General features: G+C 45.1%; 1 protein-coding gene across 1 annotated transcript; it reads left to right on the forward strand.

Moving 5' to 3' along the window:
• Positions 1-1,112: 1,112 nt before the first annotated feature.
• On the forward strand, positions 1,113-24,444 carry SEC23B (SEC23 homolog B, COPII coat complex component). The gene is made up of 20 exons (XM_082047261.1): positions 1,113-1,225; positions 3,513-3,748; positions 4,770-4,827; positions 5,462-5,548; positions 5,773-6,009; positions 6,396-6,481; positions 7,283-7,427; positions 7,946-8,104; positions 12,818-12,933; positions 14,720-14,843; positions 15,344-15,424; positions 15,753-15,842; positions 16,601-16,707; positions 16,892-17,045; positions 18,451-18,528; positions 18,824-18,985; positions 19,784-19,870; positions 21,773-21,928; positions 22,776-22,841; positions 23,990-24,444. The coding sequence occupies exons 2-20, from the start codon at positions 3,528-3,530 to the stop codon at positions 24,077-24,079; spliced, it is 2,304 nt and encodes a 767-aa protein (XP_081903387.1). The 5' UTR covers positions 1,113-1,225; positions 3,513-3,527; the 3' UTR covers positions 24,080-24,444.
• The last annotated feature ends 738 nt before the right edge of the window (positions 24,445-25,182 follow it).

Here is a 25,182-nt window from a genome sequence, read left to right on the forward strand (position 1 = left end):
ACATGATTAAATCACAGCAATCAGTCAAAACAAGGCAGTCTTGACAGGTTACACTGGATTGTGTGCTTGTGAAGAAGTGATATCTTGGGCTGGAACACTGCCCCAAGCATGTATGGCGTGTGAATGTTTGGTCTGTGTGTGTGTGTGTTTGGAATAACAGTTTTTGAGAAAAACATCATGTTTAACCTCTTGGTCTAGGCCTGTATCTGTAAAGCTATAAATGAAGAAAGGCTAATTAAAGAAGGCTCGGCTGAGCTCAGCCTGGGTCTGCTCTCACTGCTGACACGAGCTCTGTGTGTGTGTCTCTGTAGGTGTCATTCTCGTTGCTGCAGGTCTGAGCGCTGAGGTTTTCCCAGCAGGCTGGGGTACAGGCTTCCTCACAGGGTGATGAACCACTGTGGCCTCGAGCCAGCTGTGAGGGTAATGCAAGCTCCTGCTTCTTTTCTGGGAACAGCAAAGGGGGAAAATCCAATTTACTGGGACTGGGCATGTTTGAAAACAAATGCCAGCAACCAGGTATGTGAACAGCAAGAGCTGTGCTGTCAAAGGGTGTGTGTCCTCAAGCCAAACCAGGAAAATGGTGCCAGTTGGTCCTTTTCAGTTTCGAGCCAGGTCTCCTCCTGGCTCCTCACCCCAGCCAGCCCTGCCTGGGTGGCCTCACAGCTTCGGGGTGGGGCTGAGAACTGTGGCAAAGATGAGACCACTTGGGCCTTGCAGGTTTGTTTTGTTTTGGTGCCTGTATTATTAGTAAGTTGTTATTGATGATCTTTTCCCACGAGTTTCTGCACCTACAAAGGCGACCCTCCCTGCTGAATGTGGCAGCGCTCCCCAAAGCCGCCGAGCACCCTGAGGGAAGAGTGGGTTCCCTCATCCTGTAGATCAGCACCCTGTTCCGGTGGGGGAATGTGACTCCTCCCCCCCCATATTTAGTAGGGGCATCCTGTTTGTTTCCATTCCAACGCGGCATCTGGCGCCCTTAGTCAAGATGGCTTCTCTGACGCCGCCGCCTCGCCATGTTTGGTAGGGTCACGCCGCGTCCCCGCCTTCAGAGCGGCGCAGAGGGTGCCCTTAGCCAAGATGTCGGCGGAGCCTCGCTGGGGGAGGGTGGGGCGTGCTGGGGCAGCCATCTTGCCTGCGGGCACCCCGCACCGCTGAGCTGGCCTTGCCGGGCGCGCGGGGCCTGCCGGGAGAGAGCGGCGGAAGCGGGGAGAAGCCCGGCGGGCAGGTGGGCGCTGCGGGGCGGCCCCGGGGATCCCTGTCCTGTGGCCGGCGTGGGGACTGCGAGTGGTGGTGTCCCCTGTAGCGGGGCTGGGGGTTTAGTGGTGTCTCCTGTATTAGGGGCTGTAGGAGTCAGTGGCGTCGCCTGTGAGGGGGAGCCTGGGGGCGGGGGTTCAGTGGCGTCGCCTGTGAGGGAGGTGGCGGGCCAGTGGTGTTCCTTATGGGTGGGGATTGTGGGTGGTCAGTGGTGCCCCTGTGAGGGGGGTCTGTGGTGGCCCTTACAGAGGGGCTGGGGAAGCTCAGTGCTTCCCCTGTGGGAGGCACTGGGGCGGGTCAGTGATGTCCCCGCACAGCAGCACTTGCGTGGGGATCAGCAGTGTCCCCCAGAGCAGCCCAGCGGCTCAGCCGTGTCCCTGTGGCTCTGCCTGGGCCGGGGTCGGCACTGTCCGCTCTGAGGGTGCTGGGCCTGGCAGTGTCTCCCGGAGCAGCACTGCGCCCAGCCGGTGCCGGGTCAGCCGTGCCGCCTGCAGCCGTGGAGGGGTCAGTGCTTTACCCCGTGGCAGTGCTGGAGACCTGCGATGTAGGTGTCAGGGGTGGCCTCTACGGCTTCTCTAGGCATCTATGGTGTCTCCTGTAGCTGTGCCGAGGGCAGCAGCCAGGGGGTCTGTGGTGTTACTGACAGCACTGTTAGGGAGCAGCAGCATTGTCCGTGGCTTTGCTGGGAGGAGTGGGTCAGCAGTGTGTCGTATTGGCAAATCCTGTACAGAAACTGCAGTGCTACCACCATTCATTTGCTGAGGTTTCAGTAGGGTCTGTCCTCTCCTGGACAGGGGCTTTGGGACCTCCCCATTGCCAGGATAGGCCCTGGAGATGACTGCATGACTGGGGCCAGAGGGCCCTGCTCTGGTGGGGAAGTTGGCACGCTGGGCAGGCACTGGGTCCTAAACTGGCCTTACGTAGTTCTGTTTGGGTTGGGGGTGCCTCCCTTCCTGCTGTCCTGACCCCAAAACAGGGCTACAGCCTGTGCCAAACCTGGCTGGGGCTTGGGCTGGGTCAGGAGAGTGGTGTTGGAGGAACATGGAGTAAATTTGCACTGCAGTTGCTCTGCACACCAGAGATGTCAGATGTTTCTCTCTCTGTTCTGCTATGTAGGATCTTTTACAGACAAGCTGGGCTGTGACTTTTACCCTGACAGACCCATTTGTGGTAGGGTTGTGTTGCTGAACCTTTCTGTTTTTCTGTCTGGAGGTGGGAGTGGAAATACAGGGCAATGCCCATGAGTTTGATTTACAGCCTTCGTAGCAAGAAAAAGAAAACGTTGATGAGTTTGGAGATCTGTAGGAAAAAGTTACATCAAAACTTCCTCTGGGGGAGGTGATTCTTCTGATTTCTCATTCCTATGGCCCTTCCAAAGCTCCTGCTTGCAGTGAGGACCAGGAGTAAGGTAATCCTGGAGCACTATGCAGGCGGAGGTGAACCTCTGAGTTTCCTTGTCTGGAGTGGGTCATGCTGGTGCTGCTTTTGGCTCTGTCAGTTGCTGCCTGTGCTGTGTGGTGTTTGTGGGCTGGATTCAACAAGTGGGTTTTTTTGTTAGGCTTGTCCTTCCCTTTCTTAGAGACATGAAAGGTAATGATGGCCTGGCTCTTACCCTGAAGAGTAAGGCAAGTGACTTCTCTGATGTATTGGGGATACCCCTACTTGAATGACATGTCTTTTCTGAAGTTTGCTGGACTCTCAATTCCTCCCTTACTGGGAGAGGGACATGGTGCCATGTACAGAGGGTGTCTAAAATCACGAAAGACCTTTTTTGGCCTTTTTGTCTTGTGCTCCTTTCCATCTGTAAGCAAGGCAGACTGCAAACAGATGATGTTTGTGATGAGTGTTTTGGTCTCAGACTTGGCCTCCTTTTCTGCCCATAAGGTTTTAGCCGAAGGCTTCAGAGTGTCCTGCAAATCTGACGCGAGTCAGTCAGGATTGCTTTGAGGCCAGCCTGAGTACTGGGATGTTAAATACAAGGAAAAAAAAACTTGCATTCTGTCTTTGATGCCAGATTTCCTTCTTTCTTCCTTGGATTTGGTGGGGTGTTAATTGTTGGGGATGTTGATGAGAGCACCAGCCAGAAGAGATTAATGCATTCACATGATTCATTTGATAACGGGATTAACTCATTATAACATATTGGCTTTGTCCTGCAATATGTTGTGCCTACATGTAGTTGATCTGCTGACCTCCTTTGCAAGACTGTTGTCCAAACAGGCAACCGCTGCCTGAATGTGTTGTTTATGTCCTTTTAGAGCTTCTGCAGTCCCATGGCAACATACCTGGAGTTCATCCAGCAAAATGAGGAGCGTGACGGAGTGCGTTTCAGCTGGAATGTGTGGCCCTCCAGCAGGCTGGAGGCCACAAGGATGGTCGTCCCCCTGGCCTGTCTTCTGACACCACTGAAGGAGCGTCTTGATCTGCCGCCTGTGCAGTATGAACCAGTGCTTTGTAGCAGGTCAACTTGCAAAGCGGTGCTCAACCCACTCTGGTATGAATTTCTTGGCTGTGGATGTTCAGAGAGGCTGTTTTTTATCTGAACTTCATTACTTCCTTATTTCCCTTTTTCTGTGTCTGGTGCGTGGCAGCCCCTTTCATTTATATGTAGTGGGTTTGTTAAAATCCATGCGTGCCTAATGAGATATATTGAATGCCAGCCTGTTACTAGAGCTGCCGGAAAGAGATGAGACAGGATATGAAAATGGCCAGTCCTCTTACCATCCCAGAGAATTTTGTGGTGAATGATGAAACTTAAAATAAACAAAGATGCCAACTGTAGTGATATTGTTCTCTGGGCTTAGATGCTTGCTTGGTTTCTTGCTTTATACTACACATCTTGCTGCTTGTAGGTCAGTTGCATTAGGAGGGCCATGGTTTTCTTTGAAGTTTTGCTAAGAATTTAAGAGGAATAATCAGGGTACCAAAATCATGTGATGATCCTACATACTCAGAGTGTAGCATTGGACTGAGGAAAAGCAGGGAGGGCCAATAAGAGGAAGTAAGAAGAGATTAAATCCATGAAATAAGAATATGGCCAAGCTTTACTGTACCAGTGGTTACAGGATGCCCTAACGAGCTTAGGAGAGTAAACTTTTTGGGGCAGGGAACAGCCTATTTGTTCAGTGTTTGCGCAGGATCTGGGTGAGTGGCTCCTGCTGTTCTGCGACTGGAACACTTGTGTGCTACAGCTGTACAAACAATAAGATGACTAAGATAAGCTAAAGCATAGTGAAAGAATGATTAGACCCAAGTCTTTGTTTGACAAAGGCTAAGCTCTGGAGAGCTGTCAGTGGTCCATCGTGCTGACAGGCCTGGAAATGGCAGGACTGGATGAGCTAATGGACTTTGTGGGGATAGAACATGAGCCTGAATCCCTAAAACTCTTGTCATTCAAGTTGGACTGTCCAATATTCTCTTTCTTCCTCAGTGCTGTGAATGAGCATAGGTAATTGTGAAGCAGTGCTGTAAAATTGTTCCTGTAGTTATACTAATGCCTTTTCTTTCACTTGCAGCCAAGTTGATTATCGGGCCAAGCTTTGGGCTTGTAACTTCTGTTTTCAGAGAAATCAGGTAAGCTGGAAAAAGCATCAGGCCTTTTATCTTTTCAGTCAGGATTTTCTTGATGGCCTCCCCTGGCAAAGGATGTTAAGCATAAATTCCACTTTTCTAGATTTCTTCCCTTGGCCTTTTTGTTTTGTTGAACCTAGGCCAGAGTACTTGTTAATGGGTCTGTTCTACCTGATATCTTGTCTGTTTTCAGTTCAGTTTTGCCAGTGATTTTACCGGCATGCAGGGCTTAGGAAGGAGATAAAAAGGTTATTTTGTCCCATGTGTTTCCAGCATGGTTTTCACACTTGATGTTTACTGTTCTTGCCGAGTATGAAATTCATTAGATTTGAGTAGACTTTTGCCATCAGAAACTGTTGCATGGTGAAATGAATTTCAGCTAATGCACAGTCACTGCTTTAGTCTCACCTTTTATTTACACTGGATTGAGCAGCTGTCTGTACTGCTGGCCACTTGTCTGTGCTTAGGAAAACAGCAGTATGGATCTCTTGTCATGAGTTAACCAGGTTGATGCAGTGGCAGCAAAAAAAGAGTTGAATAACCGCGTCATGAGCAGGGAAGCCTCTGTACTGCAGAAGAGGGTCCTACATTTCTGTCTTGCAACTTCCTTGTCCTATTTTTCTGTTCTCTTTTTCAGTTCCCTCCAGCATATGCAGGCATATCTGACATCAATCAACCAGCAGAGCTTATGCCTCAGTTTTCAACAATTGAATATATAGTACAGGTAAAAGAATCATAGGCAATTTTCAAGCTCCCAGAATTGTCTTGTTTGTGACAGCTTGTGTGTGTATTAGATTTACTTAAGATGATGCAAATAAATAACATTTCTGCAAGGTGCCTAAGACACCTTGCCTAAGACAGGGCTCATTTTAATGCTTGTCTGGAGGTATTATAAAGTGTCACCTGGCATATGTACGTGCCTAGTAAATACATCTCTTTTCACATTAGCGAGGTCCGCAGACGCCATTGATCTTCCTTTATGTTGTCGACACGTGCTTGGAAGAGGAGGACTTGCAGGCGCTGAAGGAGTCCCTCCAGATGTCCCTAAGTCTACTGCCTGCTGATGCTCTAGTGGGGCTTATCACTTTTGGCAGAATGGTCCAGGTTCACGAGCTGAGCTGTGAAGGGATTTCCAAGAGCTATGTGTTTAGGGGCACGAAAGACCTGACAGCTAAGCAGATACAGGTATGTTCCGCCACCTCTTAGGCCAGTGGTTTGTTCCTGTTAGCTCTGTTGACACCACTGCTGGTCTTTCAATCTCTGGGCTCTCAGGGAGGAAGGAGGGTTCAGTGCTCTTAACTGTTAGTGTGTTTTCCTCCCAGTATCTGTCCTGTCATTTTCCTTTATAAATTCCTTGGAAGCTTGTTCAAGATAGAGTTTCTGTATTTTGCATAAAGGACCCATTGAGCCATTCCTATTGAGAGTTCAAAGATTAATGTTAACAATTTCACAGATTTTAGTGTATTTAATGCTATAGTGTTGCAGGCCTCAGTGTATATTGCTTGTCAGTAAATAATATATTTAGTGTTTGGATAGTACATCTCCTCTGTCTCCTCTTTACTGTTTTCTAGGATATGCTTGGGCTTTTAAGGCCAGCTGTCCCCATTCAACAGGGAAGACCTCTTCAAACTCCAGAGCAACCTGCAATTTCAAGCAGGTAAGCTGCACTTGCATGGCAGAAGAGCAGGGCAGATGTTTTATGCCTGTTTGGGGTCATGCTTCTAAACTTGGGTTTCCCAAGAGGAGTCCTTGTAAGAAGATTCAGATGGTATTGTCTTGTCACAGTTTTTTCCCTACATCAATTGATATATATGGATGGAATTTGCTAAAGCTGCAGACAGTGTACTAGAATTCGATTGTATCTTGGTTTCGCAGTTGCAAGAACATGATTTTCTTTCAGGCTAGACCTCTGCTTGAAAAACATAGAGTAACTGTCTTTGGAAAGCATACTGCTCATGAATTGTTTGGAGCAAGGGTCTGCCTTTTTGATTGACCAGCCAACGGGGGACCTCATCTATGCATAGCAATCCTACATACCACCTCCTACCCCCTGACTCAGCAAGTCTGAAAAATGATTGACAGGCAAGCAGTGACCCCCTGAACAGTAAAGCTGTGTTTGCCTCTGTTGAATACAGTTTTCTCTTTCTCAGCCTCTCTTTTTCAGTGGCAGCTCTTGTATGTTTTGGTAGACTAAATAACAATTGAAGTTCTTTCCCACATTTTCTGTGACTTTTAACTTCTTGTGAGATCCTGATATATTGCTTTGATGATTTTTTTTTTTATTTTGCACAGGCTTGTTATCTTGTAAAGTTTGGACGTAAGAAGGGAACATGTCATGTGACTTTTTGCTTCTGATAACTATCTCAGTACAATTTTTGCATGCCAGGGACAGAGGCACTTTCTTCTCTAAACTGGAGGGACTTACAAGCAGGAAAATATTTTATTTGAAATTTTGCAGGTTTCTGCAGCCAGTACATAAGATTGATATGAATTTAACAGATCTGCTTGGAGAACTGCAAAGGGACCCATGGCCAGTCACCCAGGGAAAGAGGCCTTTACGTTCCACTGGAGTAGCTCTGTCAATTGCCGTTGGCTTATTAGAGGTACTGTTAGTGCTGTTGTGTGAGATGGGCTGGTGTCAGTCCAGCTTGGTCTGTGGTCAAGTTATGTTGGGCTGCAGAGGTGCAATTTGTTTCTGCTGACATTTGACATGAATTAGCACCAGCTAGTGTGGAGTGGGAGCTTACATCTATGGTAAAACATGCAGGTGTTTAAAGGTCTCTGATTTTTGTGTGTATCACCATGTGGAGGTGATACTATGCACTGGGTTTATCTGAGGAACATCTAAGATGTCAGTAAAAAGAACAGAAAGTGCCTGCTTCCTTTTTTTGAAAACATGAGGCTTGTTGTAGCATATCTAAACTTGACAGTGCTGTGATTGTCAGGAAATGCATCGCTGTTTGTCATAGTGGCCTCTAGCAGAGACAGATCCCTAATGACATTGCAGAAACACATGTAAATGCTTCTCTAAAGAAAGCATTGTTGCCATTTAATAAGTCTCCCCTTTTTACTTTTTTTTTTTTCTCTTTCTCTCTGATATATGTATTTGTTTTTATTTTAGGGCACATTTCCAAACACAGGAGCCAGAATAATGCTGTTTACAGGTGGGCCACCAACACAGGGACCAGGCATGGTGGTAGGAGATGAACTGAAAACACCAATCCGTTCTTGGCACGATATAGAGAAGGACAACGCAAGGTTCATGAAGAAGGCCACCAAAGTAGGTGCTAGAGCTGAGCCTAGTTACTGCTGTAAAAGGCAATAAGAAATGTTTCTATAAATGTATTATCAAAAGAAGGAGAGCTAAGGAGAATCTCCATCCTCTGGTGGATGCAGGGGGAAACAGTGATGGAGGATGACGGAAAGGTTGAGGTACTAATTGCCTTCTTTACCTCAGTCTTACTATGAAAGACCAGTTGTGCTCCAGGTACCCAGCCCTCTGAGACAGAAGACAGGGGTGGGGAGCAGAATGAAGCCCCAATAATCCAAAGAGAAATGGTTAGCGACCTGCTACATCACTTTGACACTCACAAATCTATGGGGCCAGATGGGATACATCGGAGGGTGCTGAGGGAGCTGGCAGAGGTGATCACTAAGCCACTTTCCATTATCTGTCAGCAATCTTAAGTAACTGGGGAGGTCCTAGTTGACTGGAATTTGGCAAATGTGACACCCGTCTACAGGAAAGGTCAGAAAGAGGATCTGAGGAATTACAGGCCTGTCAGTCTGACCTCCGTGCTAGGGAGGTCACAGACCAGATCATCTTGAGTGCCATCGGACGGCACATAGAAGACAACCAAGAGATCAGGCCCAGTCAGCATGGGTTTATGAATGGCAGGTCCTGCTTGACCAACTTGATCTCCTTCTATGACAAGGTGACCTGCTTAGTGGATGAAGGAAAGGCCGTGGATGTTGTATACTTAGGCTTCAGTAAGGCCTTTGACACCGTATCCCACAGCATTCTCCTGGAGAAGCTGACAGCTTGGGTGGGTGTACTCTGAGATGGATAAAGAACTGGCTGGAGGGCTGGGCCCAAAGAGTTGTGGTGAACTGAGCCAAATCCACTTGGCAGCTGGTCACAGGTGGTGTTCCCCAGGGCTCAGTGTTGGGCCTGGTTCTGTTTAATCTCTTTATCAATGATCTGGATGAGGGGCTTGAGTGCACCCTTAGTAAATTTGCAAACACCACCAAACTGGGTGGGAGTGTTGATCTTCTAGAGGATGGGAAGGCCATATAGAGGGATCTGGACTGGATGGATCATTGGGCTGAGACTGATTGTATGAAGTTCAACAAGGCCAAGTGCCAGGTCTTGCACTTGGGTCACAACAACCCCAGGCAACGCTACAGGCTCAGGGAAGAGTGGCTGGAAGGCTGCCTGGTGTAAAGGGATCTGGGGGTGTGGATTGACAGTGGCAGAACATGAACCAGCAGTGTGCCCAGGTGGCCAAAAAGGCCAACAGCATCCTGGCCTGTATCAGGAATAGTGTGGCCAGCAGGACTAGGGAAGTGATCGTCCCCTTGTACACTGGTGAGGCCCCACCTTGAATGCTGTGTTCAGTTTTGGGCCCCTCATTACAAGAAAGACATTGAGGTGCTGGAGAGAGTTCAGAGGAGGGTGATGAAGCTGGTGAGCGGCCTGGAGCACAAGTCTGATGAGGAGCAGCTGAGGGAACTGGGGCTGTTTGGCCTGGAGAAAAGGAGGCTGAGGGAAGACCTTATCACTGTCTACAACTACCTGAAAGGAGGTTGTAGCATGGAGGGTGTTGGTCTCTTCTCCCAAGGAGCAAGTGATAGGACGAGAGGAAATGGCCTCAAGTTGCACCAGGGGAGGTTCAGATTGGATATTAGGAAGAAATTCTTTGTGGAAGGTTTCTGGTCAGGCATTGGACCCGGCTGCCCAGGGAAGAGGTGGAGTCACCACCGTGTTTAAAAGGTGCATAGATGAGGCTTTTAGGGACATGGTTTAGTGCCAGAGTTAGCTTAGGTTATGGCTGGACTCGATGATCTTGAGGGTCTCTTCCAGCTGAAATGATTCTACGATTCTAGTGCTGGCTGGGAGTTTTTCAAAACAACAACTGAATTTTGTGTCAGAACACTAAGTGGGGGCAAAGAACATAACACAAGCCTACATTCAGTGCTATGTTGATAGCTGCCCGTTGTCCTTCCCCAGGAACAAACATACTCCATTCTCTTGATGTGGGAACAGTATGTCCAGATATTCACATGGCTGTCCTTGAAGTGCCCGAGCCTTTTGTGTACATTGTGGGAATGTTCAAGAGAAGGGTAAAAAAAGACTTCCTTCTAGTTACTTCTCCAGTACAGTCTTGTGCCTTCTCAGATAGAGGGTACTTGAAGGTAAAGGGGCCAAAGATAGTTGGTTAGCATTCAGGGACTGCTTCTTCCAAGCTCATGATCAGAGCATCCTGACACATAGGAAGTCAAGGAAGGGAGCCAGGAGACCTGCGTGGTTAAACAGGGAACTGCTGGGCAAACTCAAGTGGAAGAGCAGAGTCTCCAGATCATGGAAGGAGCAGCTGGCCACTTGTGAAGAATATAAGGCTGTTGTCAGAGGGTGTACGGAGGCAACTAGGAAAGCTAAGGCTTCTTTAGAATTAAACCTTGTGAGGGGGTCAAGGACAACAGAAAGCTTTTTCAAATACATTGCAGATAAAACTAACACCAGAGGCAATGTAGGCCCACTGATGAATGAGGTGGGTGCCCTGGTGACAGAAGATACAGAGAAGGCAGAGTTACTGAATGCCTTCTTTGCCTGTTCTGCTGGAGGCTGTCCTGAGGAGCCCCGTACCCCTGAGGCGCCAGAGGAAGTCAGGACAATGGAGGAGTCTGCAGCGGTTGATGAGGACTGGGTTAGGGACCAGTTAAGCAGTTTGGACATCCATAAATCCATGGATCCGGATGGGATGCACCTGTGGGTGCTGAGGGAGCTGGCTGAAGTCATTGCTAGGCCACTCTCCGTCATCTTTGCCAAGTCTTGGGAAACGGGAAAGGTGCCTGAGGACGGGAGGAAAGCAAATGTCACTCCAGTCTTCAAAAAGGGCAAGAAGGAGGACCCGGGTAACTATAGACTGGTCAGCCTCACCTCCATCGCTGGGAAGGTGATGGAACATCTTATCCTTGGTGCCATCTCAAGGCATTTCAAGGATAAGAGGGTCATTAGGGGCAGTCAACATGGCTTCACCAAGGGGAAGTCATGGTTGACCAACCTCATAGCCTTTTATAAAGACATAACGAGATGGATGGATGATGGCAGAGCAGTGGATGTGGTCTACCTTGACTTCAGTAAAGCAATTGGCACAGTCTGCCACAGAATCCTTGCTGCTAAACTGAGGAAGTGTGGACTGGATGATCAGGTAGTGAGATGGACTGGGAGCTGGCTGAAGGAAAGAAGCCAGAGAGTTGTGGTCAATGGGGCGGAGTCTAGTCAGAGGCCTGTATCTAGTGAAGTGCCTCAAGGGTCAGTACTGGGGCCTGTATTATTCAATATATTCACCAATGATTTGGATGATGGAATAGAGTGTTCTATCAGCAAGTTTGCTGGTGACACGAAGCTGGGAGGAGTGGCTGACACGCCAGAAGGCTGTGCTGCCGTCCAGCGAGACCTGGACAGGCTGGAGAGTTGGGCGGGGAAAAAATTAATGAAATATAACAAGGGAAAGTCTAGAGTCGTACATCTGGGTAGGAACAACTCCAGGTTCCATTATAAGTTGGGGAATGACCTATTAGAGAGCAGTGTAGGAGAAAGGGACCTGGAGGTCCTGGTGGACAGCAGGATGACCATGAGCCAGCACTGTGCCCTTGTGGCCAGGAAGGCCAATGGCATCCTGGGGTGTATTAGAAGGGGGGTGGTTAGTAGGTCGAGAGGGGTTCTCCTCGCCCTCTACTCTGCCCTGGTGAGACCACATCTGGAATATTGTGTCCAGTTCTGGGCCCCTGAGTTCAAGAAGGACAGGGAACTGCTGGAGAGAGTCCAGCGCAGGGCAATGAAGATGATTAAGGGAGTGGAGCATCTCCAGTATGAGGAAAGGCTGAGGGAGCTGGGTTTCTTTAGCTTGGAGAAGAGGAGACTGAAAGGTGACCTCATTGATGTTTATAAATATGTAACAGGTGAGTGTCACGAGGATGGAGCCAGGCTCTTCTTGGTGACAACCAATGATAAGACAAGGGACAATGGGTACAAACTAGAACACAAAAGGTTCCACTTAAATATGAGAAGAAACTTCTTCACTGTGAGAGTGACAGAGCACTGGAACAGGCTGCTCAGGGGGGTTGTGGAGTCTTCGTCTGTGGAGACATTCAAGACCTGCCTGGACACATTCCTGTGTAACCTCATCTGGGTGTTCCTGTTCTGGCAGGGGGATTGGACTAGATGACCTTTCAAGGTCCCTTCCAATCCCTAACATACTGTGATGCTGTGATAAGTATTTCAGTGTTTTTTCTTAGCTGATGGAGAGAGGAGAGTTCCTTTATTGACATCATTTTATCTCCTTCTGGGGAGGAAAAAAAAATCTGTCTTCCAGAAAGCCTCCTTCGTCTTCCTGGCCTATGAAACAACACTTAAAACAGTAAAAATGTGAGGCATAAATGTGCTTGTCAGATTAGACAAAACAGTATGACACCTGTTCTCTTAACTGTCACTGTGAAACCTTTGGGTTTCCACTAAGTTGTCACAGACAAAATCCCATGCAGTTTATGCACTCTGTATTGGTGACACGCAAGTCAAGCTTATCCAAGTGCAAACATCCTCAGAGGGAGAAGTGTGCTCCAACAGAGCAGTAGGAGCAAACTGCTGTTTGGTTACCACAGCACTGGTAATTGCTTCATTTTGCCTCGTGTTTCATGTATTGCCTCAGCTGGAGGGCAGTAGAAAAATTGCCCATTGTGGCATCCTAAACACGGTGTGTGTTTTCCCCAGTACTACGAGACTCTGGCGAATCGTACTGCAGCCAGCGGGCATTGCATCGACATCTATGCCTGCGCCCTGGATCAGACTGGACTGCTAGAGATGAAGTGTTGTGCAAACCTCACTGGGTATGTTCACAGCAAGAGAGCACAAAGTTGTTGGCACCTGTTTGTTTGTTTGTTGTTTTTTGTTTGTTTGTTTGTTTTTGAGCGGGAGAATGGTTCAATGGTTCAGAAAGCAGTTAAGTTTGCTTTCAGGGCGAAAGGCTGAGGTTTGTTTAATTCTATTCTAAACTGTGGTTTGAATTTGCCAGGAATTATACGGCAAACCTCCCCTGATCCCAGACCACATTTCTGAAGTCCCCAAACAGCATGTGAATTAGCACTGCTGGTAGAAAACTCGATGTCCTGCTTTGAGAAAGGTATTCTAAAGCATGGTGCAACATGTCTTTTGCAAATGCTTTCTGCCTTCTTGGGACACAGCAAGTATCCTTTCCAGAGCTGATGAGATAGAGATGCTGTGCTTTGTGGTGTGTGCATGACTAAGTTTCATCAGAAGAACAGAGCTTTGGACATGGTGGGTAGAAGCTTTCCTTGTGTGGGCCAGATTTTCTCTGTTTAGTGGCTCACTTGACTTTCCAGGGATTCTTGGCTTCCGTTGATCTAGTTCAAAGTGACATCTCTAAGGGGTAAATATCTGTATCCCATATTGATGAAAACCTTATAGAATCATAGAATAGTTTGGGTTGGAAGGGACTTTCAAAGGTCATCTAGTCCAACCCCCTGCCATGAGCAGGGACATCTTCAACTAGATGCCTCGTCCAGCCTGGCTCTGAATGTTTCCAGGGATGGGGCATCTACCACCTCTCTGGGCAACCTGTGCCAGTGTTTTACCACCCTCATTGTAAAAAATTTATTCCTCATGTGTAGCCTGACTCTCCCTCCATTAGTTTAAAACCATCACCCCTTGTCCTGTTGTAACAGGCCCTGCTAAAAAGCCTGTCCCCATTTTTCTTATAGACCTCTTTTAAGTACTGAAAGGCCACAATAAGGTCTCCCTGGAGCCTTCTCTTCTCCAGGCTGAACAACCCCAACTCTCACAGTCTCTCCTCGCAGTAGAGCTATTCCAGTCCTCTGACCATATTTGTGGCCTCCTCTGGCCCCTCTCCAACAGGTCCATGTCTTTCCTGTACTGAGGGCTCCAGAGCTCAATGCAGGACTCCAGGTGGGGTCTCACTAGGGCAGAGGGGCAGAGTCACCTCCCTCAGCCTACTGGCCACACTCCTTTTGATGGTCTCTGTGAGGAAAGCTGTGTGCTCAATTGGGCCTTTTAGGCACTCATCATATCTTTTATTGGCCATTTTAAATCTGCTGCCTCTAGGGACCAAATTATAGTGTGAGCAAATGCAAGGTGTTTGTAAATAATCACATAATGCTCAGTAAGCAGAAGAGAGATTGTTTGACCATTTGGTTGTGTTATTAAGCCCCATCGGATCAGGCCTGGCTTTACTAAGGCACTTAGGGAAGGTGCAGCACAGGTCCATGCAGCCATCCACTCTGTAGCATGCGTGGTTTCAGATGTGCACCAAGCCTTGCTCAGGGGAACCAGGGTGAGCAAAGCCTTTTCTGGGTTGAGATGTTTCTAACATAGGCATTTTTAAGACAGCTAATGGGATGGCAAGAAATATAATTGAGAAAGCAAGCTGGCAAAAATGGAGCATTAACTTGTCTGGCTTTGGAGGAGGCATCCATGAATCTGCATTCCCTGATGTGAATTCTACCTATTCAAAGGCATGCTTTAAAACAGTTTCTGCATGTGTTTGCATGCATGAGAGTTAGGGGTATGTATCCTTTGTGCTTTACTTCTGGTTTCCAGTTGCTTCAGTTCCCTTGTGTATTGTTTTTTCTTTTGCAGAGGACACATGGTGATGGGAGACTCCTTCAACACTTCTCTCTTCAAGCAGACCTTCCAGCGGGTATTTAATAAAGGGTTCAATGGGGAATTTCGGATGGCTTTTGGTGCAACTTTGGATGTGAAGGTGAGAGATTAGTTTCATTGGATGACATTAACTGGGAAATACAAGTGCTGTTCATTCAGAAGTCAATTAAGTATCTGGGGTGTAGCAAATTCTACATGTTTGAGGTCAGCTGTAGTGCCTGTTTTCGGAGAAGCACTGTTTGGAGTAGAGGAATCTTTGTTTGAAGGCTTACTAAATTTGTGTTGTGATGGGTTTTTATTTATTTATTTATTTTTAAAAAAGCAGCAGCTGAGCTCAGCCTCTCCTCACTCAGCAAGGAACATTTCACACTTTCTCATGGTCGCTATAACTATGTCTTCATTATTAAAATGTGACTATGTAGATTCTCTTACCTTCACTAATTGTAGCAGTAGGTGATCTGGGAAAGTACTCTGAGATACTTTCCCTGACAGTCATGTGCACACATCATCTGATCAATGCTGATTTAGACTGTGTGTATTCTATTGGACTGACTTGATCTAAAAAAAAAAAAATCGACAACTTTTTTTACCTTGTTCTAGACCTCTAGGGAGCTGAAAATTGCAGGAGCTATTGGACCGTGCATATCCCTGAATGCTAAAGGGCCATGTGTCTCTGAAAACGTAAGTTTCTGATGTGGAAAAACCTTTAACAAAGAAGTAAATAAACATTGCAAAGTTTCTGTCTGGACCTCCAGCTCAGCTAGAATGTCAGAGTTTTCAAGGAGAAAAACAATTTGGAAACACCCTTAGGAAAAGCTAGTCTTTCCTAGACTAAATTCTTGCCCCATAAGGCTTTCTTTTAACTCTGTGTCCTTCAGTAACTTCATTCACACCCAAAAGATAACATAAGTTACAGCAGGCCTTCTAGATTTCTTAAATTCTGATCAGAGGTATAAGCTTGCCTTATGTGCTCTAGAGACAAAAATGCTTTCTTTTCAATTATGTGCAGGAGCTTGGAACTGGAGGAACATCTCAATGGAAAATTTGTAGTCTGGATCCCAGCACAACTCTGGCCATTTATTTTGAAGTGGTAAATCAGGTCAGTCCTGGCTTTTTTTGTTGTTGTTGTAGTCTCTTACACACCAAGAGCCAGAAAAAGCAATGACATCCCCTGTGTTGCAGATGGATGATTGCAAAGCAACCAAGTGTTTTTGTGCCAAAGAGGTTGTGTTAATATGCATAAATTGCCTAATAATTTTGTTCTGTGCAAAAAGTGCATTATTTCCTTGTCTTCTTCCTGTGATATTTATTTAACGAAATAAAAATTCTTTTTGCCAGTACATGCTGTGGATGTACCTTCAAAATTCTTGGAGGATCGATCCTCCAAGTTGTAATAACTTGATGGCTCAGAAACAACTTTTGGCTGGGAAAGTTTCTGAACATGTGTCAGCTAGAAGCCGGGAAGGCCACCCTAGGGGGATTCTATTGCACATGTTTCTCATTGTCTTCTCTGCTGTGTGGGCTGGTTCCTGTTGGGAACAGGATGGTGGGCTCACAGGACCTTAGCTCAGACCTTGTACTGCCATTCTTATGTTCATTGCTATAGAGATAAACTGCAGCTGTCCTTAAATGGACAAGCTGATAAAATTTCAGGCACAATATTAAATGGGCGCAGCACCACTTCACTCTGAGGGCTCCTGGAAAACACAACACTAACAGATGTGTGTTCCTTCTCTGGTCCATCTGTAGCTTGTACATATTCTATGACTGCTCAAATGATGCTTTGGAGTTCTCTGTAGTGTACAGAGTTACAGAAAAGCCAGCCCATTCTGAAGGTTTCCTTTGTTTCCTTTGCAGCACAATGCACCAATACCTCAGGGAGGCAGAGGGGCAGTGCAGTTTGTCACTCAGTATCAACACTCCAGTATGCAGAAACGCATTCGTGTCACCACCATAGCCAGAAAGTGAGTATCTCATGCTGGTTCTTTGGCAGAATGGCAGAAATTTAAGCTGCAGTCTTTTCTGGAATTTTTCTAGCTTTTTGTCACATGCATTGGCCACAGAGTATTTGGCACAGGGAGGATGAATCAGGTTTGGGTTTTGATGAAGGTGAATGTAGAGAGCACTAACCCTTTGCTAACCATGTAGTTGGGCAGATGCACAGACTCAACTCCAGCATATAGAAGCTGCGTTTGACCAGGAAGCAGCTGCTGTGCTGATGGCACGACTGGGAGTGTACAGAGCTGAGTCTGAGGAGGGACCTGATGTTCTGCGATGGCTGGACAGACAGCTGATCAGACTGGTAAGACCGATAGACTGCAGTTGGATGCATTCTTGATTCTAGTAAAAGTGGTGTCTGGAAAAGAAAGCACCATTCTTTTTCCAGACTGATTTGCTTCATTTGTGCTGTGATCACAGTTACATAGTTTAGTATGCAATAGGTCAGAAGCCACTTTGATCAGGGTGTGTAAACATCCCATAATGCTGAAAGGGTTAAACCTGCAATTAAGGAAGTGATAGCAAAATACAGAAGGGACCTCTGGAGGTCTCTGGTTCAACTCCCCTGTGCAAAGTAGGGCCAGCTTTGAAGTTAGAGCAGCTTGCTCCAGGTGTTCTTCAGTTGAGTTTTGAAGATCTTCAAAGATGGAGCTTCTCTTGCTTCTCTTCACAACCTATTCCAATATTTGATCACAGTCACTATAATTTTTGTTTTCTTTTCTCCTCCCCCCATCGGAACTTCCATTTCTCCAGCTACCTGCAGCTGTAGACAGCAATATGACTCCCTGATCCCACTCTTGATCAGGCTGAACAAACCCAGCTTCTTCAGCTTCTCTTTTTACATGAGGTACTTCAGCCCCTAAACAGGCTTGGTGGCCTCTGCTAAATTCATTCCAGTATATCCATGTCTGTCTTGCACTGGGGAGCTCCAAACTGAACACAGTATTCAGGTGTTGGCTCACTGATGCCAAGTTCAGGGCAGTAATCACTTCCACAACTTCATGCCATCTCTTTCTTGGAATTTTGCAAGCCTGAATTGCCTAAATTGGTTCTGGCCTTGTACAAACACCCCTGTGGAGTTGATACCAAGAGATGTGGCACATCAGACACTGGAAAACAGGGCCAATATCAAAGAAAAGTTTGAGTACCAAAATACACATGGGCATGCTGCATGCTGAAATGGTTGTGAAGTTATTTATAGTTAAATTGCTAAAACCATTGATGCTTCTTATATTCAGTTAAGCCATTAGTGAAATGCCAGTCTGCTGCTGCTCTAGAAAGAAGTTGCTGCAGAAGTGTTTCATAGTGTACAAAGCAGCTTAAGTATAACATAGTATCCCTGATTTAATGGGGAAAAAAGGGTAGTACTAGAAGCACTATTTCCTTCATTCTTAGATAATTGCAAATGTGAATTTAATGTATATAAAATAGATATAAATGTGTATAAAATGTATATGTATATAAATGTATATAAAATAAATAGATAAAATCATGATTCTCATTCTGGTAAGATACAGAAGCCACAGACTTAAAGAAAAATAGCCTGTAAATTTTCTATTACTAGTTATTTTCATGTTCATGCCTTGGTTGCTCTGTTCAAAAACAACCAGAAGAACACCCTTCAAAAAAAAAAGTGTTAATTTGTAAAAAAAGGAGAAAAAAAGAAAAAAAAAAAGAGATAACCAAAGTATCCATTTTGCTTCTAACAGTGTCAGAAATTTGGACAATACAACAAAGATGATCCCAACTCCTTCAGATTGTCAGAATCATTTTCTTTGTATCCCCAGGTAAGAACTTCACTTCCCACAGGCGTGGGAAAAGTGTGCAAGGGTGAGTGAGAGTGATGATAAAGCATCTTGTACCATTTATCAGATTCAAGAGGGAGGAACAGATGACTTTCTAATTAGGTGGACTAGTCTTCTAGTTGAGTGCTGCAAATGACTGCTAAGGGAATAACTCTGAAGAGTTAATAGAGTGTAGACTTTTTTTCCAAAGAATTTGCTGTTCAGAAAGATTGGACTTGGCTGCAGAATTTTTTGCACCTTACTGTTGTTTTTCTTCTCACTCTTCCTTCTGATGCAGTTCATGTTCCATCTGCGACGCTCCCCATTCCTGCAGGTCTTCAATAACAGTCCAGATGAATCTTCTTATTACCGTCACCACTTTGCTAGGCAAGATTTGACCCAGTCTCTCATTATGATCCAGCCCATCCTTTATGCTTATTCTTTCCATGGACCTCCTGAGGTGAGTCCTTGTTCAACAGGACGAGGTGGATCAATCCAAAACAAGTATTCACTCAGAGTAACATGATTTCAGCAAAAAAGCCCCTGTATATATGTTTTTAGTCAAGGCAGTTATTAAATGATGTGATGGGGCAATGTGAAATATGAATTGTGTTTTCATTAAACTTACAGCTTTGATTAAATACAAAGCAAAACAAAAACCCGCACCAGAAAAGCCACAACCCCTGCCTCCAATCATCTGGTGAATCTCGCAGCTTTTGCTTCTCTGTTAGAGGCTGTCATCTGCACCGTGCAATTCAGCAAACCTCAGCACTTCCAGGTCATAATATCTCTTACTAGCTGCTTGGTTTCAGTTGTTTATGCAGCAGTTTTTACCGATGTGCAACTATTCAATGGACAGACATAGATTCCCTTACACTGACAGCTTCCTTGAATTAGGAGCATCTGGCAGGAAAGAAACGCAGAAGCTGCCAGAGTAACATTTTGAAACCTTGGCAGCGTTTGCCAGAGTCCTCATGTTTTTCCTTATTATTCTTGAGATACTTTTGTTCAAGATTATTTCAGATTAAACTTGGATAGCCATAGAAATTGCTCTGTTGCATCCTGCATTTCATACAGTAGCTGTTAACCTGCTGCAGGAGGCTGACTGCACTCTGCGAGGTCTTCACGTGGACTGAGCAGCTGTTGGTGGAATCATGTCTACAGGGGCAGGGTGGAGTGAGCTGTTCAGCCAACCATGAAAGTTAATACAGTTCCAAGGACTTAAAAGTGATTGACTTTCTTCTTTTTTTTCCCCCAGCCAGTGCTTTTGGACAGCAGCAGTATTCTTCCTGACAGAATCCTACTGATGGATACTTTCTTCCAGATTGTTATCTACCTTGGTGAGGTACAGTGAAATACGTTCTCTTTCTCTGTTTGCACTCTCTCCCACCAGCTGGGTATGCAGATGGTGTCACTGTTGGTATGAAACAGCTGGTGGCAAATCCCACACTAACATAATGACATCATATACGTGCTTCCAGTTGTAATACAAGTACCACACAATTTGACTTAACAAAAAAAATCCTACTGGAGTCACTAAGGATGTATTTGGCACTGAGGAGTAGTTGTCCTGTTAGCTTGGCAATGAAGATAGTCCCTTACCATGCTTGGAAAAGGCCAGAGAAACTTGAAACTTCCTTAACAAGGGCAGAGAGCTGCAGTTGGATTTTCAGATAAGTGACATACTGGTTTCTGGGTTTTGACACTTAAATACTGCTGCTCTTAAAGAAATCAGTTACCATTTTTTCCAGTTTTTGCTTTTATATATTGGACATTTTTGACAGTTGCTCCTATATTCCTTCCATTGTGACTGAGGTAAGTGCTTACAGACTGGCTTCTTCTGAACATCCAGATTTATACCAGTATCCAAAGCCTTGGCTTTCGTAAAATCATAGAATCGTTTCATTTGGAAGAGGCCCTCGGGATCACCATAGCACTAAACCATGTCCCTGAGAGCCTCATCTAAATACCTTTTAAATGCCTTTTAAATGCCTCCAGGGATCATGACTCCAACACTTCCCAGGGCAGCCTGTTCCAATGCCTGACAACCCCTTCCATGAAGAATTTTTTCATAATATCCAGTCTGAACCTCCCCTGGTGCAACTTGAGACCATTTTGTCTTGTCCTATCACTGGCTGCTTGGGAGAAGAGACCAACACCCTCCATGCTACAACCTCCTTTGCAGTGCCTCCTCAGTACGCAGACCTGTAGATCTGTATTTCAGTCCTGTCAGGTTTTGTAAGTGACTCATGTGCTCCTGTAGCTGCAGAATGGAAATGTCTCACACCCTAAAGCAGTTATGGGATAAGGAATGTAGAGAAAGATGGCTTTCCACCTTTTTTTCTCTGGAAATCTCCCTGTTCCTTCATGCCCTTTTTTTTTTCCCCTTGTATCTTTTATAGTCCTGCTTGGGGAGTGGCCTGCATCCAGCTTCTTCTACCTGAACATGGCAACAGATTGAAGTATTTTAAATTAACCCATCTTAGTTTATGGGCAAACATTCCTATTTGTGAAAACTTTTCGTGAGGCGTTTTAACTCTTCCCTTTGTTTTTGAACTAAGCTACTTCATTTAACGACTGCTATTAGAATGCTGGAAGTTTGGCACGACAGTTAGTGGCAGTTCTGTTATTAGCTCTCGACTTGCCTCCATATAGGATTTGATCCCTTTGAGAAGTGAGCAGGGATATCCAACTGATGTGAACAGGATTTGAACGCTTGAGTCTCAACAATGACAATAAATCTTCCAGTTTCCTTAAACAGTTCCTACCTACTCTTGCAGAGCAACACACTCAGCAAGTGGGTGAAACTTAAAGGAAGATCTAACTGTGTGACCTGCATATGTATAGAGCAAATGTCTAGGTACATAGGGTTAGGTAGCTTGAAAATACTGTAAGGCAATGGCTGCTTAATTCAAGACCAAGTCAGATATAAAACATCAGTGATTTATAAATGCTTTGTGTTTCTTTGTTGGTGCAGGTTGAAATGTAAAGGGTTGAAGATCACTTTCAACTAATTGCTCTTGCACCGCACTAAGTGCTACCAGCTTTTGTGTTGAGTGCTGGTTCCTAAATTCAGGGACAGAAACTAAATAATGTGATTGCCAGAGTAGTGAAAGTGTGCGTTTGCCATGTGATCTGTAAGCAGAATTACATGAAATGTTCTGCGCTCTTCAGATGTGCACATTAAAAAGCGGAAGCTTGCAAACATCTCTAGTATCTTTTCATTTCCTCCCTGTCCCATCAATAGACTATTGCACAGTGGCAGAAAGCTGGTTACCAGGACATGCCTGAATATGAAAACTTCAAGCACCTGCTGCAAGCCCCACTGGATGATGCCCAGGAAATCTTGCAGACGAGATTCCCGATGCCGCGTTACATTCACACTGAACATGGGGGCAGTCAGGTAAGGAGGCTTATCGAGGAACTCTTTCTGTTGTTAAACAGAGCAAATACCTGTCTTTTTCTGCTTTACTAAAAGTATGGTTCTGTAAGTTAAATACCGTGGCTTGCATATTTTCTCATGAGCTCTTACTATAACATTGTCTTTTAATAAGTCAATTACGGGATATGCTTTTGAAATCTGAGGATGAAAAAAAACCAACCAACCAACAAAAAACAATGAAAAAGCCAGCCTAATTATCTTTTTATTCTCCAAAGAGGTGGGAAAATTATTTGGTTATGTATCTAAATTTACCCAATCCAGGGAGTGCAGTTAGCTTGCTAGGACAGTAAGTTAAGCTGAATGATTCACCATCTGTTCCTTTATTCTCAGGTGCAAAATGAAGATATAAAATAGTTCCTATTTTTCCTCTTCCTGGAATAGCAGTTGTACAATGCTTATCTGTGTCTGGCTTGTTTTCAGCCGCAGAGAGGCAGGAATTGGTGCTCCAAAACAAAAACTTGGTATTAATTTCTGATGAGACAGTCTTATGCTGGTTCTCCACTGACGTCTTTTCTGAAGAGGGGGTGGGGACATGCGAAGGACCATGCTGGTGAGATGCCTGTGTCACAAGGAACCAGAGCTATCCTGCCAGGCGAGTGCCGCTTGCTGTGGCAGAGTACTCCATGCTCTTTGGAGACAAGTCATCTGTGGAATAGGGCTGTTTCTGGGCTTGAAACTGAGTTAAATTAGTACCTTGCAAAACCAGAAGAACATCACTAGTCATGTATCTAAAGCAATAAGCAGTCTTGAGGGAGCTGACAGGTCTGTAATTTTACATAACTACTTCTCAAATGTTTTCTCTGAATAGGCCCGGTTCCTCTTGTCTAAAGTGAACCCTTCTCAGACTCACAATAACCTCTATGCGTGGGGACAGGTAAGCAAGGGAAGAGCTGCATGTGTTTGGGAATACTGTAAAATGTATATTTACATATTTGTCTATGCAGTAGCCATCCTGCTTCACCAAAAGGCCACAAAACATGAGCAGGTTACATTTGTCCTCTGTTTCTTACCCAAGAGCTTTTTGAAGACATGTGACTGGATTTGAAAATCTTACAGTCCTTTGCAGTGCAAAGCAACAAGGTTATTTCTGTGTACCAAAGGATCTGATAATGGAATTGCCAGCAGAGACTGCAGTACTCGTAGCATTTTAAAGGACACAACTGTGATTTATTAGATTTGTCTCTAAAGCTTAGGCAGGTTAGATTTTTATTTAACCTGTTTATTCAAGTCCATGGATGTTGATAAGATAAACAGTACTGGTGGGGAGCACTAGATGACAAGATGGTCAGAATACCTGGATGACTAAACTCAGGTTACGGTTCTTGTACTGAATGCCCCCAAATTTTTAGCAAAATCCAGTTGACTTTGGGCCTTTTTCTCAATGGATCCGAGGAATGGCTGTCCAAATGGAGGTGCTGCCAGAACAGCTCAGCACCTCAGCAGCTTGATTGCAGATGAGTGATCTCGTAAAGGAGTTCTTTGCCCCTTAGATCTCCTTCCTTGTATCCCAGCTACACATGGGGCACAGACAGACTAGGAGAATATTCTCTGGTGGCTTCTGTTGCAGGAAGCAGCTAATTTGATGTAGAATATGCTCTTACAGGTTTCATATGACCTGATGTAGAAATTTATCCCTACAAATATGATTTAAATCTCTTAGATCCGAGTGTATTTAGTATTCTGGAAAAAGTAATTAGCATTTAGATACATGTAGATCTAATTTATCTGAGAATACTAGACCTTTATATCCTTTTTACCTGTGTAGAGCTATAGGCAGCAAAATTCCTAATGCTTTAGAAAGAAGAGGCTTTATTTTTTCCAGTACTTTAGATTGCACTAGAGGATAGTGTCAGAGCTGTTGCCAAAAAGTAGCATCTTTCTACTAGATCTGTCCTTTGCAGGGAAAAAAGGTGGTTGATTTAGTGGGCAATTAGTTCAGAGTGCTGACATCTGATTTGCTTCCATTTAGTCCCTAGTGTTGCCACCACTACTTTAGGCCTTTTTTTTTTTGTTTGTTTTCAGGAATCGGGAGCTCCGATCTTGACAGACGATGTCAGTCTCCAGGTATTCATGGACCATCTGAAAAAGCTGGCAGTTTCCAGTGCATCATGACTTTGATCTAACCCAGAAGCAAGACCAGATGAGTTACATAGATCATGTTGATGACAGAAGTGGAGCAATTTATTTACATTTCTTTCTCTCTCTTTTAGACTAAGGTTTTTAAGTATGAAATGAAATAAATATTCAGGGACAATTTTGTACTTGGCCCTTCTAGCTATTAATTTATTTGTATTCCCTTTTGTCTATATTGTTTCCTCCACTTTTTCATACATTGTAATTGGACCTAAAGGGTGTTTTAGCCAATATGGATTTTTAACAGTCTTTAGCTTAATTTTTAATCTTACATTTTCTTAAAAGGTGTATTTTATCAATCAGGGACTGTATTAATCAAAAAATAAAACTGTGTAAGAGCATTACTGTTTAGTGCTATCCTTAACTCAGCTGTATGAGCAGTGGACTCGGTCTACCTCCTTTTCATTTATGAAAACATAACTCTGGGGTACATATATGCTATAGAAGATAATTTCACAGAATCACAGTATGTTAGGGATTGGAAGGGACCTCGAAAGTTCATCTAGTCCAATCCCCCTGCCGGAGCAGGAACGCCTAGGTGAGGTTACACAGGAATGTGACCAGGCGGGTTTTGAATGTCTCCAGAGAAGGAGACTCCACAACCCCCCTGGGCAGCCTGTTCCAGACTCTGTCACCCTCACTGAGAAGAAGTTTCTTCTCAATTTTAAATGGAACCTCCTCTGTTCCAGTTTGTACGCATTGCCCCGTGTTCCATCATTGGTTGTCACTGAGAAGAGCCTGGAGCCTGGGTCAATCCTCCTGACATCAGTTGCTGTTACCTGATGGTCATCAGTCTTTTTTCACTACGAGTCAAAGAGGTGTTTCTAAGGGTAAGACAGTACAGAACAAGTATTAGAGAGTGAGAATCCTTTGACAGATGGAAGGAGGGGCTGTTATAACCCGGCCTTTGAGAAAAACAGCAGCCCAGTGAAAGCGTTGCCTGTATCACCCTCACGCAGGGCCCGAAAGCCAGACCCGCCCTTCTCTCACATTACCACAGCATTAATAGGCTTGAAAACCGACAGGGAAACGGGCGATACAGCTGCCTCTGCCTCGGGCTGTGCGCCGGAACGAGACCATTT

The sequence above is a fragment of the Streptopelia decaocto genome (assembly GCF_964273445.1).
Source record: "Streptopelia decaocto genome assembly, chromosome: 3".
Taxonomy (NCBI): Eukaryota; Metazoa; Chordata; class Aves; order Columbiformes; family Columbidae; genus Streptopelia; species Streptopelia decaocto.

What these genes read in the sequence shown, in the direction of transcription:
- SEC23B (XM_082047261.1), top strand. Translation starts at nt 3,528, where the DNA reads ATGGCAACATACCTGGAGTTCATCCAGCAAAATGAGGAGCGTGACGGA. An exon ending in GTCACCACCATAGCCAGAAA is followed by an intron (nt 16,708 to 16,891) that starts GTGAGTATCTCA and finishes CTAACCATGTAG; the next exon opens with TTGGGCAGATGCACAGACTC. An exon ending in ACCTCTATGCGTGGGGACAG is followed by an intron (nt 22,842 to 23,989) that starts GTAAGCAAGGGA and finishes GTTTGTTTTCAG; the next exon opens with GAATCGGGAGCTCCGATCTT.